Source organism: Mobula birostris, chromosome 14, assembly GCF_030028105.1.
Source record: "Mobula birostris isolate sMobBir1 chromosome 14, sMobBir1.hap1, whole genome shotgun sequence".
Lineage (NCBI taxonomy): Eukaryota > Metazoa > Chordata > Chondrichthyes > Myliobatiformes > Myliobatidae > Mobula > Mobula birostris.
The window spans coordinates 96,155,789-96,170,468 of record NC_092383.1 but is presented as its reverse complement, the minus strand read 5'-3'; the positions used below and the strand labels follow the sequence as shown (position 1 = coordinate 96,170,468).

Here is a 14,680-nt window from a genome sequence, read left to right as displayed (position 1 = left end):
TCATTACAGTGAGTTTCCTCTCCAGTGATGGAACTGGGCACTTTCTGTATTTGGATTTTTGGGATTTAGTCATTATTGGGAAGGTCATTGTCCCTAGTTGCCCTTGAGAAGGGATTGATGAGCTGTAGTCACGGACTATTGTAATCCTTTGGGTGTAGAGGTTCCCATGGTGCTGTTGGGGAGGAAGTTGCAGGATTTAGACCCAGCGATGGTGAACTAATGCTGAATGTTTCCAAGTGGAAGTGTATGTGTCTTGGAAAGGATCTCGCACCCTTGTTGAGAATCAGAATCTGAACCAAGTTTATTACCATTGACATATGTTGTGAAATTAGTTGTCTTGTGGCTGCAGCGCAGTGTGAGGCTTGAAAAAAACTACAAAAAGAGAAGTATTAAAAAGAGTGCGGAGAGTGAGGTGGAGTTCACGGGCAGAATTTCAGAAGGTGATGAGAGGGCGTACAGGAGTGAGACACATCAGCTAGTTGAGTGGTGTCACAGCAACAACCTTGCCATCAATGTCAGTAAGACTAAAAAATTGATGGTGGGTTTGAAAGGATAGTACGAGGAAACACACCAGTCCTCATTGAGGGATCAGTAATGGAAAGGATGAGCAATTCCAAGATCCTGGGTATCAATATCTCAGAGGATCTATCCTGGGCCCAACATATTGATGCAGTTACAAAGAAAGCAGGACAGTATCTATATTTTGTTGAGATCTGGTATGTCACCAAAAACCCTCACAAATTTCTACAGATGCAATGTGGACAGCATTCTGACTGGCTGTATAACTGTTTCATATGGAGAGGGGAGGCACAATGCACAAGATCGAAATAAGCTGCAGAAAGTTGTTACCTCAGTCAGCTCCATCATGTGCACGAGTCTCCCCGGCATCCAGGACATCTTCAAGGAGGGATACCTTAAAAAGGTATAAACCATCATTAAGGAACCTGGTCAGCCAGGACATACTCTCCATCAAAGAGGAGATACGAGAGCCTGAAGGAGATACACCCAACAGTTCAGCTTCTTCCCCTCTGACATCAGATTTCTGAATGGACATTGAACCCATGAACACCACCTCAACTATCTTGTTTTTCCTCTTTTTGCACTATTTATGTATCTTTTTAAGTATATATATATTTTATATATATACACACATACACACTGTAACTTACAGTTTTTAATTTTATTATGGATGACAATATACTCCTGCTGCATAACAACAAATTTCATTAACTATGCTAGTGGTGTTAAACTTCATTCTGATTCTGTGTCCATGAACCGTTCAGAAATCTGGCGGAGGGGAAGAAGCTGTTTTTAAAACATTGAGTGTGAGTCTTCAGGTTCCTGTCCCCCCTCCTCGATGGTAGTAATGAGAAGAGGGCATGTCCTGGGTGGTGAGGATCCTTTGCTCTTATTCTCGTTCTGCTCAGAGATCAGTCGAGTTGAACTGGGGATCTGAGAGATTGGTAGAGGGCGGTAGCAGTGAGAAGGGTCAGCCATGATCTGGGTGACCGGTGCTGCCTCCTGAGTCAATTCCCCATGTGCGTCTAGGTGGGATTCCGTTACCTAGCAACAATAATGTCACTCTTCAAACTAGCCTGGCAGTCAACTTCATTTGCGAGTAGATCAGGAAGTAAACCCACTAACTTGGTCTTTAAAGAGCACAGTGCTCTGGGATTGGTGGACCAAACCAGTCTCATGCAGCTTAAACGTGCTGCTCCCTTTGAGCTTTGGATCACCAGTCCTCAAGCAGTGCCATGGTAGGTCTCCCATGTTAGGTAAAATGATACCAGCCATCAGTCTGTGCCTATGCTGCTGTGTGTACACGGAAATGTACATTCCCGCAGTGTAATCTTCCCTGCCCACTGTGTGTATGCGGAAATGTACATTTCCGCTCTTATCTTCCCTACCCACTGCACCATTTGAGATGAGCCAACTTTACTTGTCCCATGTATATCGAAACATCGAAACACACAGTAAACTGCACCATTTGCAGCAATGGCCAACACAGTCTGAAGATGTGCTGGGGGTAGCTCGCAAGTTTTGCCACGCTTCCAGCAGCAATGTAGCATGCCCACAACTCACTAACTCTTTGGAATGTGGGAGGAAACTGAAACACCCAGTGGAAACCCACATGGTCAGGGGAAGAATGTACCAACTTCTCACAGACTGCGGTGGGAATTGAACCCCGGTCCTCCGACCTGGTGCTGTAAAGCGCACACCAACCGTTATGCTGCTGTGCCCTGAATTCCAACCCGTGAGACCCACCAATCCTCCCAATCTGATCTCCCTCAGCAGTGACCACTCAGTTTCTGGGACCAGTCCTCCACGATCAGAGACATTTGGTCCTCCTGCAGGGGGTAGTGATAGACCGCTGGAGGAGGGGGGAGGCAACAGGACACAGATTGGTATCAGCCAGTCAGAATGACTGAGGAAGGTTGTCACTTTGTGGTGTGAACCCCTGGAACTGTCTCTGTTAGCGGGCCATGGGTTGTCATTTTCTGAGGATATTCTCGGTTAAAGTGGAAAGAGCTTCATATATTGAAAGAATGGCAGGAAGCCCAGGTGAGGCAGAGTCCAAGCTCAGAGGTTGGCCAGCATCGTAATTGCCTCATGGAGTGGGTTCTAGGGGCCAAAAGGACCACTTGGCCCTGGGGTCTGCTCTGCAGTCCTGATCTTGGCCTTCCTTTCCCGTCTGTTCCACAACCCTTAGTCCTCAGTATCTCATTAATGATCTCATTTGGCTTCGGATGTTTGATCATTCAATGTCTGCTGCTGTCTGGGCAGAGACCTGCAAAGAATGCTCCAACAGCCAACATAGATCCAGAAATTATTTGACTTCCTGCCCCTAAATAACAGTCCCTGAGTTGCCCAGTGTTAAATAACGGTCCCTGGTAATGCTTAGACTGCCAAGGTGATGATTAGTACACATCTCCCCAAAGGAAAACTGATAGCTGAGAGTTTTGGTTTGGTTTATGTCCTGTCACAAACTCTGTTCCCTTGCCATGATTCCTGCTCCCTGTCTGTTTCCCCAGGTTGATCTGCTTGCTTCACCCGAAGAAACATTAACCATTAATATTTTAATCATCTAGTCAGCTATTTCTCATACCTGTTCATATCGCCTAGTTTTATATCTCACCATCAACATTGCTTTTCCATTTCAAAGGGGGCTATGGTGGTGCAATTGTGGCAGTCTTAACTTTAAAAGACTGAACTGTAAGTCTTCAGTTCCAACCTTCCTCCTGTATTTGGCATCTACAAGGTGTTAACAGGGAAAAGCAGTGACTGGGCCAAGTCAGAGTAATCATTGAAATGTTGCAGCGTATTGAAATGATTGCACTGTCTGCTTTTTGAGTCAAAAAGACATGGAGAAGTACAGCAAGGAAACAGGCCCTTCAGCCCATCTAGTCCATGCCAAAACCATCTAAACTGCTCACTCTCATTGACCTGCACAGGGACCATAGCCCTCCATGCCCCTACCATCCATGTACCTATCCAAACTTCTCTTAAACATTGGAATTGAGCTCACATGCACCACTTGTGCTGGCAGCTCATTCCACACTCTCACCACCCTCTGAGTGAAGAAGTTTCCCCTTGTGTTCCCCTTAAACTTTTCACCTTTCAACCTTAAGCCATGACCTCTGGTTGTAGTCTCACCCAACCTCAGTGGAAAAAGGCTGTGTGCATTTACCCTATCTATACCCCTCATAATTTTGTATACCTCTATCACATCTCCTCTCAATCTTCTATGTTCCAAGGAATAAAGCTCTGATAACTCAGGTCCGCCAGACCTGGCAACATCCTTGTAAATTTCCCAACATCCCATCTTCTGAACTGGATACATTGAGAAAAAGTCAGTAATTTTAATGGAGGTATCTTTAGCAAGGCAGGAGTGGAGGTATGCCTCTATCTGAGGAGCTCCTTCCCCCTGCCAGCCTGCAGATCACCTTGGACAAGGTGTAGTATCTCCTTATACCCATTCAGGGTCACATGAAGCCATGGGAGCAGGTGGTGGATGGTCATATGAGCTGCTGGCGCACATCACAAGTCCTGGTTATGTGACCACTGACTCTGTTATGTGACTCTCAGGAGTATTGATAATGGCTGGGCTCACCCATCTTGTAAAAACGCTGCCTAGAAGAAGGCAATGGCAAACCACTTCTTCAGAAAAATTTGCCAAGGAAAAGCAAGGCCCATGTCACATGACATGACACATAATGATGATGATGACCATTAGCAAAATTATATCTGCCATGACAATGTGGAACAAAGACTATGGCAAAGAATAGATCCAACTTACAAATTTACCATTGGCAGTTGTAACTGTAACACTCTGTTCTGCATGCCCCTGTTATGGCACTCCCCCGGTGGTAGGAATAATCTGCATGGATGGTATGCAAAACAAAAGTTTTTCTCTGTTAATCTTGGTACGTGTAACAATAATGTACCAGTTCCAATCTCAAATACCACAGATATCGGTGAAGGTTATCCACATTGATTTTATTTGGGTGGAACAATCATCATCCTTACATGTCTTATGACGTGGGCGATCAAGGTCTCATGACAATGATTGTTCTTGGCAAATTTTTCGACAGAAGTTGTTTGCTGTTGCCTTCCTCTGAACAGTGTCTTTACAAGACAGGTGTCCCCAGTCATTATCAATACTCTTCAGAGATGGTCTGCCTGCCTGGACTTGTGATATCTACCAGTTGCTGATAGGTCCATCTACACCTGTTCCCATGGCTTCACATGACCCTGATTGGTTGGTGGGGGGGAGGGAGGGGCCAAGCAGGTGCTGCAGCTTTCCCAAGGGGGTCCTGCAGGCTAGCAGAGAGAAGGAGCACCTTACACCTCCTTTGATAGAGACCTATCTCCGCCCTGCCATCCTTTGTAATTAGGTGAGGAAAAAGTCAGTAATTTTAATATCTTTAACAAAGTTATATCTGCCAACAACAAGGTGGAAGAAAGCCTGTGTCAAAGAAAAGACCAATTTACAAATCTATCAATGGAATTTGTAATTGTAACACTATATTCTTCACTCTGTTATGGCATTTCCCTTGTACTACCCTGACGGTAGGAATGTTCTGTATGGATGCTATGCAAAACAAAAGTTTTTCTTCGTATCTTGGTATGTGTAACAATAATAAACCATTTCCAATCACAAATACCATAGATATCATGAAGGTTATCCACATTGAGCTTATTTGGATGGAACAGCACGCTTTTGAAAGTTGAACAGTGGAGGTTCAACGTTTCACCCACTAGCGTGCACGCCTCACCCTTCCCCACCACACTGGAGTTCTGCCCCTTCCTTTCTCAGGGTCTCAACCCAAAAGGTCAACTGTTCCGTCCCCTCCGTGAACATGGCACAGCACATCACACAAACCAATCTTCCATCCTTGGACTCACTTTACACCACACGCTGTTGGAGCAGTGCTGCCAGGATAATCAAGGGCACGACCCACCCAGCCAACACACTTTTCATCCTTCTTCCTTCCGGGAGAAGGTTCAGGAGCTTGAAGACTCGTACGGCCAGATTTGGGAACAGCTTCTTTCCAACTGTGATAAGACTGCTGAACGGATCCTGACCCGGATCTGGGCCGTACCCTCCAAATATCCGGACCTGCCTCTCGTTTTTTTTTGCACTACCTTACTTGCCATTTTTCTATTTTCTATTTATGATTTATAATTTAAAATTTTAATATTTACTAATTTTTACTATTTTTAATATTTAATATTTGTAGTCCAGGGAGTGAGACCACAGAATCAAATATCACTGTGATGATTGTACGTTCTAGTATCAATTGTTTGGCGACAATAAAGTATAAAGTATACTACCTGCCTTGCTGAGTTCCTCCAACATCTTGTGTGTATCTGATGCTGAAGATTTACAACACAAGACCATAAGATATAGTAGCAGAATTAGGCCATTTGGCCCATCAAGTCTGCTCTGCCATTTCAGCATGGCTGACCCATTTTCCTTCTCAGTCCCAATCTCCCGCCTTCTCCCTGTATCACTTCATACCCTGACTAATCAAGAATCTACCATCCAAACATCTGCAGAATCTTTTGTGTTTACCAAACTGTACATTAAGAATGGAGAAAATGGTCTTGAAAACAAGAGAGGGCTGCAGAGACCTGTGGAATTTGTTTGATTCAGATTCAGTAATGGAATAGTTTGTTATTGTACACACCGGGGTGCAATGAAACTCCTTGCTTATATGAAGTTCAGAGAGTCGACAATTGATGATATAGGGAGCACAAAACAAGGGAATGGCGTATCGTACAGTTGCATAAACTGAAACAGCAGAAAGAGAAATGCTAACGTGACCACAATGGAACTGGCAGAATTAACCGTTTGAGAGGGTGTAAGCATCAATGGGAAGGGGATGAGGTTAAACACAATGTTTGTACGTTGGCCTTCGCAAATCCATGCATTGAATACAGGAGGTGGGATGTTACGTTGAAGTTGTATAAGACATTGGTGAGGGCTAATTTGGAGTATTGTGTGCAGTTTTGGTCACCTACCTACAGGAAAGATGTAATGAAGATTGAAAGAGTACAGAGAAAATTTACAAGAATGTTGCTGGGTCTGGAGGACCTGAGTTATAAAGAAAGATTGAATTGCTTAGGACCAGTTACTATCTCACAACCATCAGGCTCCTGAATAAAAGGGGATAACTACACTCACTTACCCATCCATTGAGATTAATCCACAATTAATGATCTCACTTTAAGGACTCTTTATCTCATTATCTCATGTTCTTGTTGTTCAATGCTAGTTATTTATAGTTGCGTCTGCACAGTTTGTTCTCTTCTGTACTCTGGTTGATCTTTCATTGATCCTGTTATAGTTATTATTCTATAGATTTGCTGAGTATGCCTGCGGGAAAGTGAATCTCAGGGATGTATGTGGTGACATATATGTACTTTAATATATGCTTTAATAAGCATACTGAGAACTTTGAACTTTATTCCTTGGAACATAGAAGATAGAGGGAGATTCAATAGAGGTATACAAAATTGTGAGGGGTAAGTACAAGCAGATGTTTTCCACTGTTTGGGTAGGACTACTAGAAGTCATGGAGCAAGAGTGAAAGCTGAAATTTTTAAGGGAAGCATGAGGGGAAACTGACACAGAGGATGGTGAGAGTGTGGAATAAGCTGTCAGCACAAGTGGTGCATGTGATTTCGATTTCAATGTTTAAGAGAAATTTGGATAGGTACATGGATGGTAGGGGTATGGAGGGCTATGGTCTGGGTGCAGGTAGATGGGAGTAGGCTGTTTAAATGGTTCAGCATGGACTAGATGGGCAGAAGGGCCTTTTCCTGTGCTGTACCTTTCTATGACTATGGCAATGACTGCGGGGGACGTTGATGTGATTGGGTCGGACCAGGCTGACAGACGGTTGATGGAACTGGCAGAGCTGGCCTGGCCTCTGTTTTATTTAGGAGTTGGTTCTCTACGGTTGTAACTGTGTAGTCTCTTTGCACCAATGGCCACTGAGGTCACCGCAGGTCTCGCTTGTTAATGCTCAAACTGGGTATTTAAATATTTATGTGACCTGACATTGCTTTCTTCCCATCATGAATTTCACACCACAATGTTGTTTCAGTTCTACCCTTTAGGGCCCAGGGGAAGTCATTCATGAGTTCACTGTCCATTGTGGCAACACAAAGGAGACTTTCCCATGGTGGTATAAACCTGAAGTGTAAAACTGTAGATCACAGTAAAATAATCTCATACAAAGTTATTATCAAACTTTAAATAAACAAAATTTGCTCCAGTTAAATAATGAAATAATTTTGGAATTTAGTGGGAGAATCCCTGCAGTTTGGTGGTGTTTATATTTCTTTCATTTCATCAGTGTTTACAGTACTGTGCAAAAATATACCCTAGGGAGCGTACGAATTTTGCACACTACTGTATTTGTCAATGTGGAGAGGAGAGTGAGTTTGTTAATCTGGCAGGAGCAAAGGATGTTGGCGAGGGTGGAGTGTGGGACAGGTGGCAGAGAAGGAGTGCCAGGGGTGGGAGTTGGTACGGGTGCAGACACTCCCAACCCTGTGGCACCAGGCAAGGTCATTTGATTCCAAACAATTGGTTAATTGATCATCACAGAATGTCTCTCTGGTTTTTCCCACTCTCTCCCCTCTCCTTTCCCCATTTCCCAACCACGATTCCCCTCTTCCTGCCCCCTTCCCACTCTCAGTCCACAATAGAGACCCATATCAGAATCAGGTTTATCACCACTCACACGTCATGAAATTTGCTTCTTTTTGCGGCAGCAATACAGTGCAATAGATAAAATTACTGCAGTACTGTGCAGAAGTCTTGAGTGGCCTAGCTATATATATGTGCCTAAGATTTTTGCACAGCACTGTAGGAGTTCCAAGTAGCCAATGAAACGCATACAGCCCGGCAAAAACAGTTTAATCTAAATCACATCTGAATGTGGTTTAGGGAGAGATTGATTGCCCTTAACATAAACTTTAAAAGCCCATTGTCTGGAGAACATTCCCTCTTGGTTTGTTTTTTTGTGTGGGGATAGGGTAAACCTGCTGATTGATGGGGCTATAACCTTGGTCCCTGATGAAGGCATTGAAAGTTCCATCTGATCCCTTTCTCCAGGAGCACCTGATCAAACTGTCAGCTTGTGACTTGTGATTGATGAGAACAGGAGACCCAGGGCTGCTTTCAGCCAATCAGATACCAATTTGGGATGAAGTGGGTCCCATCTCCTCGGGTTTTCTGCCATCAACCAATGACGGCAGGCTGTGCGGTTTGGTCCATTGAACAGTGAATGATGATGCTGTCGAACATGTGGCTAAACGGGCAATTGCGGGACAAAAATTGAATAGCAAATCCATATTAATTGTTTTGCTTGTTATTGTGACTAAGCTTTTCTCTCATCTGAAATCCTTTGATCTTAGCACGAAGCAGCATGGTGGTGTAGTGGTCAGCGCAACCGCTTACACTACAGGCGACCCAGGTTCAGTTCCCGCCGCTGTCTGTAAGGAGCTTGTACGTTCTCCCTGTGACCACAACAGTTTCTTCTGTGTGCTCCAGTTTCCTCCCACAATCTAGAGACATACCTGTTGGTAGGTTAATTGGTCAATGTAAATTGTCCCGCTGGTAGGCTCAGATTAAAGTGAGGGCATGTCTCGAAGGGCCGGAGGGCCTAAAAATTTTAAATTTCAGCATGAAATCCAGTAAATTTAAAAAATGCAATAAGATTTCCTCTTACTGCACTGCAAGATGGCGGCGGTGTATATCAGTGACTCTCTGTGGGCTGCAGGAATTTATATCAGTTTTCCTCTTAAATATACTCCTTTTGAACAACTTTTGATGCAGCATGCAACATGTAATTGGCTTGCTAAGTATGCCCGCAGAAAAAGAGTCTCAAGGTTGTATGTGGTAACATGTATGAACTCTGATCATAAATTTTACTTTGAACTTTGCAGCTTGCCTTCTCCAACATGCTCAACGGATCCCCTTTTGATTCTTCTGCCATCTACCTGCACCAGGGGTAATTTACAGTGGCCCTTTACTCCCACAGAATGTCTTTGGGGCACAGGAGTGGCCTGGAGCAAGTGGGAGATCGCACACAGTCACAGGAAGATGTTGCGAACCCCATACAGACAGCAATACGGTCAGGGGTACTGGAGCTGTGAGGAAGAGTTGTGTTCTGTTTCGGACAAACACGTGGTCACAGACTCAGATATTGTTTGGACAGACATCATTGCTGCAGGAAAACGTGTCTGTAGTTGAACTTTGGGCAGGAAAGTTCTGATGTTGGAGAGGAACGTGGGATTGGTGATGGTGTTCCTACTGAAGGGCACTCATGGGTCTGTCTGAATGAGTGATCCAATTGGCCACCGCTGGCCTTGCTTTCTATGGTGACTCTGAACTGACAATCTTGCTTTTAAACACCCCCCACCCCCACTAATCAGATGTTAGAACATAAATCAATTACACCACATTACAGGCCTTTCAGCCCACAATGTTGGGCAGATCTCTTATCCTACTCGAAGATCAATCTAAACCTTCTCTCTCCCTCTCCCTGACCCTCCCCCTTTCCCTCTTCCTCCCTCCTCCCCCTCTCCCTGACCCTCCCCCTCTCCCTCCCCTACCCCCCCCTCTCCCCTGCCTGTCTCCCTCTACAAAGATGCTGCCTGACGTTCTGTTGCACCATTTTCTGTTTTCATTTCCGATTTGAAATGGTTCCAGTTCCTTCACTCTGCAGTTTAGGAATGTGTCAGGAGGAGGGCTGGATGGGATTGTTCCTGAGGGCTTAGTCACGGCTTCCTCTACCTCATCTTTACAAATGGTCAGAGCGGAGCTGTGGTGCGAGGCCAGCTGTGCAAACCACTTGCTGAATACGCTGAGCCTGTGACTCAGGTCCCGATGGACGACTCCAAACCATACTCACTAGGTCTCGGATTGTTCGCAGTAGCTCGGGAGAGAGACCTGTGTAGTGTCTGAAGAAATGTTACATTCACAAAACTCCTGAACTATTAGTTTCACTGCTATAATGAGTAAATTGCAGGATGGATTATTGGATTATGTTTGTCTTCACAGAGAAGGGACTAATAAAAATCACAGTAGGGTTGCTGGAAAAGTATCTCATCTGCTTAATTAACAGGCATCTTCAGCCAGAAGTGTTGAGAGATGATCTGTCTTAGCTCCCTCCCGAGATTGCCTGCATCAAAAGTCAGGTTTAAGCCAATTTGATTCACTTCCTGTACAATCATGGAAACATTGCTAGAACACGAGGTACAGAAAGACTGTGGGTTCTGACAACAGTACAGCTTATACTACTGAAGACCTTCCCACCACAACTGGTTCCAGCTCTGTCCAAGCTGCTCCAGTATGTTCACAACCCTGACCCCACCCTGTGCAAAACTGTCCAGAGAGATGTCTTTCCACAAAGAAAGCAGGGCAAAGCCAAACAACAGGAATTCTGCAGATGCTGGAAATTCAAGCAACACACACCAAAGTTGCTGGTGAACGCAGCAGGCCAGGCAGCATCTCTAGGAAGAGGTACAGTTGACATTTCGGGCCAAGACCCTTCGTCGGGACTAACTGAAGGAAGAGTTAGTAAGAGATTTGAAAGTGGGAGGGGGAGGGGGAGGAGGAGATCCAAAATGATAGGAGAAGACAGGAGGGGGAGGGATGGAGCCAAGAGCTGCACAGGTGGTTGGCAAAAGGGATATGAGAGGATCATGGGACAGGAGGCCCAGGGAGAAAGACGGGGGGGGGGAACCTAGAGGATGGGCAAGGGGTATAGTCATAGGGACAGAGGGAGAAAAAGGAGAGTGAGAGAAAGAATGTATGTATAAAAATAAATAACAGATGGGGTACGAGAAGGAGGTGGGGCATTAGCGGAAGTTAGAGAAGTTAATGTTCATGCCATCAGGTTGGAGGCTACCCACACGGAATATAAGGTGTTGTTCCTCCAACCTGAGTGTGGTTTCATCTTTACAGTAGAGGAGGCCGTGGATAGAGATGTCAGAATGGGAATGGGATGTGGAATTAAAATGTGTGGCCACTGGGAGATCCTGCTTTCTCAAAGCCAACCTGGCTCTTTACCAGTGTCCCTCAATCATCAGAGGTACCAGAAAGCAAAGCCTCAAAAAAGAGGGACATCCATTTAGCACAGAGATGAGGAGGATTTTTTTTCTGCCTGAAGGTGGTGTATCTGTGAATTTCATTGCCACAGATGGCTGTGGAGGTCGGCATTTGGGTATCGTTAAAGTGGGGGGGGGGGTGATAGGTTCTTCATTAGTCAGGTGTCAAAGGTCATGGAGAGAAGGCAGGAGAATAGGGTTGAGAGGGATAGTAAATCAGCCATAATGGAATGGTGGAACAGAATCAATAGGCCAAATGGCCTACTCCTGTTCCTATGTCTTATCGTCTAATGGACCTATATCAGTAAGGTGAAGGAAGGTATCACAAGCAGAAATATAAACTGGCACTCTGCCACCAGTATCTTGTCATAGGTGCCCACCGTCAGTTCCAATGGGTCCACTTAGCTCCAAACCCTGTCTTGTCCCTGGTGGACCAAAGGGTGAACCCCTGAAGTGAGAGGAGGGTAAATATCATTAGGAATGTAAACATTGGGATTGGCCATCCAACCAGGTCATCTTTGAGCTGATTGGTAGCCTCAACTCAACTTGCCGATCTGATTCCTTAATCCTTGCTTTCTTCTTTGACATGTGGTTGGCTGTGACACTGAGGAGCCTGTGGGAAAACTCTCATCAGTGGATGGCCTAGTACATCAGAACCTGGCCTGTGGTTGTTTAATTATCCCAATGCCAGCACAGGTCTCCTGGAGTTCCCTGGGGTAGTGAGCTAGGACCAGCCAATGCAGCTGCTTCCTTGATAACCGTCCTTCCCCCATAGGGTCAGGAGTGGTGACGTTGACTGAAACTGTAGCATTAGTTCTGTTTGTAACCTCCCTGCAGACCTATTCAGTTTTGTGGTTAAACTAATCCTCCCAGCTGCATTTTAGGAATTGTTTGCCTCTGTGTCGTTATCACTGACTTCATTCCAGTGTTGATGTAGTTAACTTTAACTGGGAGATGGGTGAAGGTTGGTCAGTTCTTCCAGCTGCAGTTAAGAATTGTTTGCTGCTGTATCATTAACACTGACCTTATTCTGGTGCTGATATAGTTGACTAACTAGGAGATGGGTGAAGGTTGGTTAGGGAACTGAAGACTGCAGCCTGTGGCAAACACTTATATGGTCCCAAAGGGCAACTTGTCCAGTGTACACAGTGATTCAGGGTGTGTGTGGATTTACTGCAGTAGATGATGTGATTTACACACATATTTTTCTTGCCTTACAGGGCCATGTGAGCATCCAGCTTCAGCTACTCTGTGCAATCGATCCCCTCCCCCAATGAAATTGAGAAGAGATTGCCCCAAAATGTCCAACGGTCCACTTTCTGTCACCCTGCTCCTAATAATCCTCACACATTCCTCACAGAGCAGCGAGGAGTTTATCACCTTTCCAATCCAGGATCGGGACTGGACATTCAATCACATGGCAGTTCACAGTGTTACAGGAAATGTTTATGTCGGCGCTGTCAATCGGATTTACAAGCTCGCGAGCAACTTGACACTATTGCTGTCCCACAAGACTGGTCCAGAAGAAGACAACAAGTTGTGTTACCCTCCCCTGATTGTTCAGCCTTGTAATGAGCCCCTCACTCTGACCAACAACGTGAACAAGCTGCTCCTCATCGATTACACGGACAATAGGCTACTGGCCTGCGGCAGCCTCTTTCAGGGAGTCTGTAAGCTCTTGCGGCTGGATGACCTCTTCATCCTGGTGGAGCCTTCGCATAAGAAGGAACACTACCTATCCAGTGTTAACGAAACTGGCACCATGTATGGCGTCATTGTCTCGTCAGAAGGCTCGGACAGCAAGCTCTTCATCGGTACTGCAGTGGATGGCAAGCAAGACTACTTCCCAACCATTTCGAGTCGGAAGTTGCCACAAGATCCAGAGTCTTCAGCAATGTTCGATTACGTGTTGCACAGTGATTTTGTGGCCTCACTGATTAAAATCCCTTCAGACACGCTGGCCTTGGTGTCACATTTTGATATATTTTACATCTATGGCTTCAACAATGGAAATTTTGTGTATTTCTTAACAGTTCAACCGGAGACAGAAGGGATTACCGGGTCAACAAGCGACCAGTTCTACACCTCCAGAATCGTGCGGCTCTGTAAGGAAGATGCCAAGTTCCACTCCTACGTCTCGCTTCCCATGGGTTGTGTAAAAGATGGAATTGAATATCGTCTCCTGCAGGCTGCCTACCTGTCCAAGCCAGGGAACGTCTTGGCAAAATCCTTGAACATTTCCACTGCCGATGATGTTTTGTTCGCCATCTTCTCCAAAGGCCAGAAGCAGTACAAGCATCCCCCGGCAGAGTCTGCACTCTGTGTGTTTGTTGTGAAATTTATTAACCGTCAGATAAAGGAAAGACTGCAGTCCTGTTACCGTGGCGAGGGGAATCTGGAACTGAACTGGCTGTTGGGAAAGGATGTCCACTGTACCCACGCGGTAGGTCACGTCACGTTTTTGCCACGTGCTATGTCACGTCAACATTCTCCCCATCGGGTACATTGTATCACGCTCTCCTCACGCGGTACGTCACATTGCGTCCTAATGTGCATCGCGATATCCTCACACGGTACGTCGCGTCACGTCCTCATGTGCATCACGATCTCCTCACACAGTATGTCGCGTCACGTCCTCATGTACATCGTGATCTCCTCACGCGGTACGTCACATCGTGTACTCGTGCGTCGTGTTCTCCTCATGTGGTATGTCGTGTCACGTTCTCCTCACAATATGTCACATCACATTCCTCCCATGCAGTACATCGTGTTGTGTACCCCCCAGGCACTGCGTCGCGCCACACTCCCCCCAGGCGGGTGCATGCCGTCGCGCTTCCCCCACGCAGTGCGTCACATGAACATTCTCCCAACGTGGAACATGATATTGAAGTACTCACTGATGAGTAAACGATGCTTTAAAGTTAAAAACAAGGCGATCCCACAAGCAAGTAGCTGATCTTCTGAGATTAGTGCTGGTCCAAAGTGGTTCGCAAAAAAAATTTGGTAGGTTTTACTTTAGAATTGCCTGTGGGACCTGAGGAAGCTGGGAGCT

General features: G+C 45.5%; 1 protein-coding gene across 13 annotated transcripts in view; it reads left to right on the top strand.

Moving 5' to 3' along the window:
• The window catches only part of plxna2 (plexin A2), a 565,853-nt gene that overhangs the window by 65,522 nt on the left and 485,651 nt on the right, over positions 1 to 14,680 (top strand). For 12 of the 13 annotated variants that reach the window (XR_011889164.1, XM_072279001.1, XM_072279002.1 and 9 more), the window contains exon 2: positions 12,849 to 14,071. Coding sequence is in view for 12 of the 13 variants with exons in the window: in XM_072279001.1 (XP_072135102.1) it covers positions 12,902 to 14,071 (1,170 nt within the window). In the remaining variant the exon portion in view is untranslated. Of the gene's footprint in view, positions 1 to 10,929; positions 11,042 to 12,848; positions 14,072 to 14,680 lie in introns of those variants that run through there. The other variant, XM_072279003.1, reaches the window with a different exon arrangement.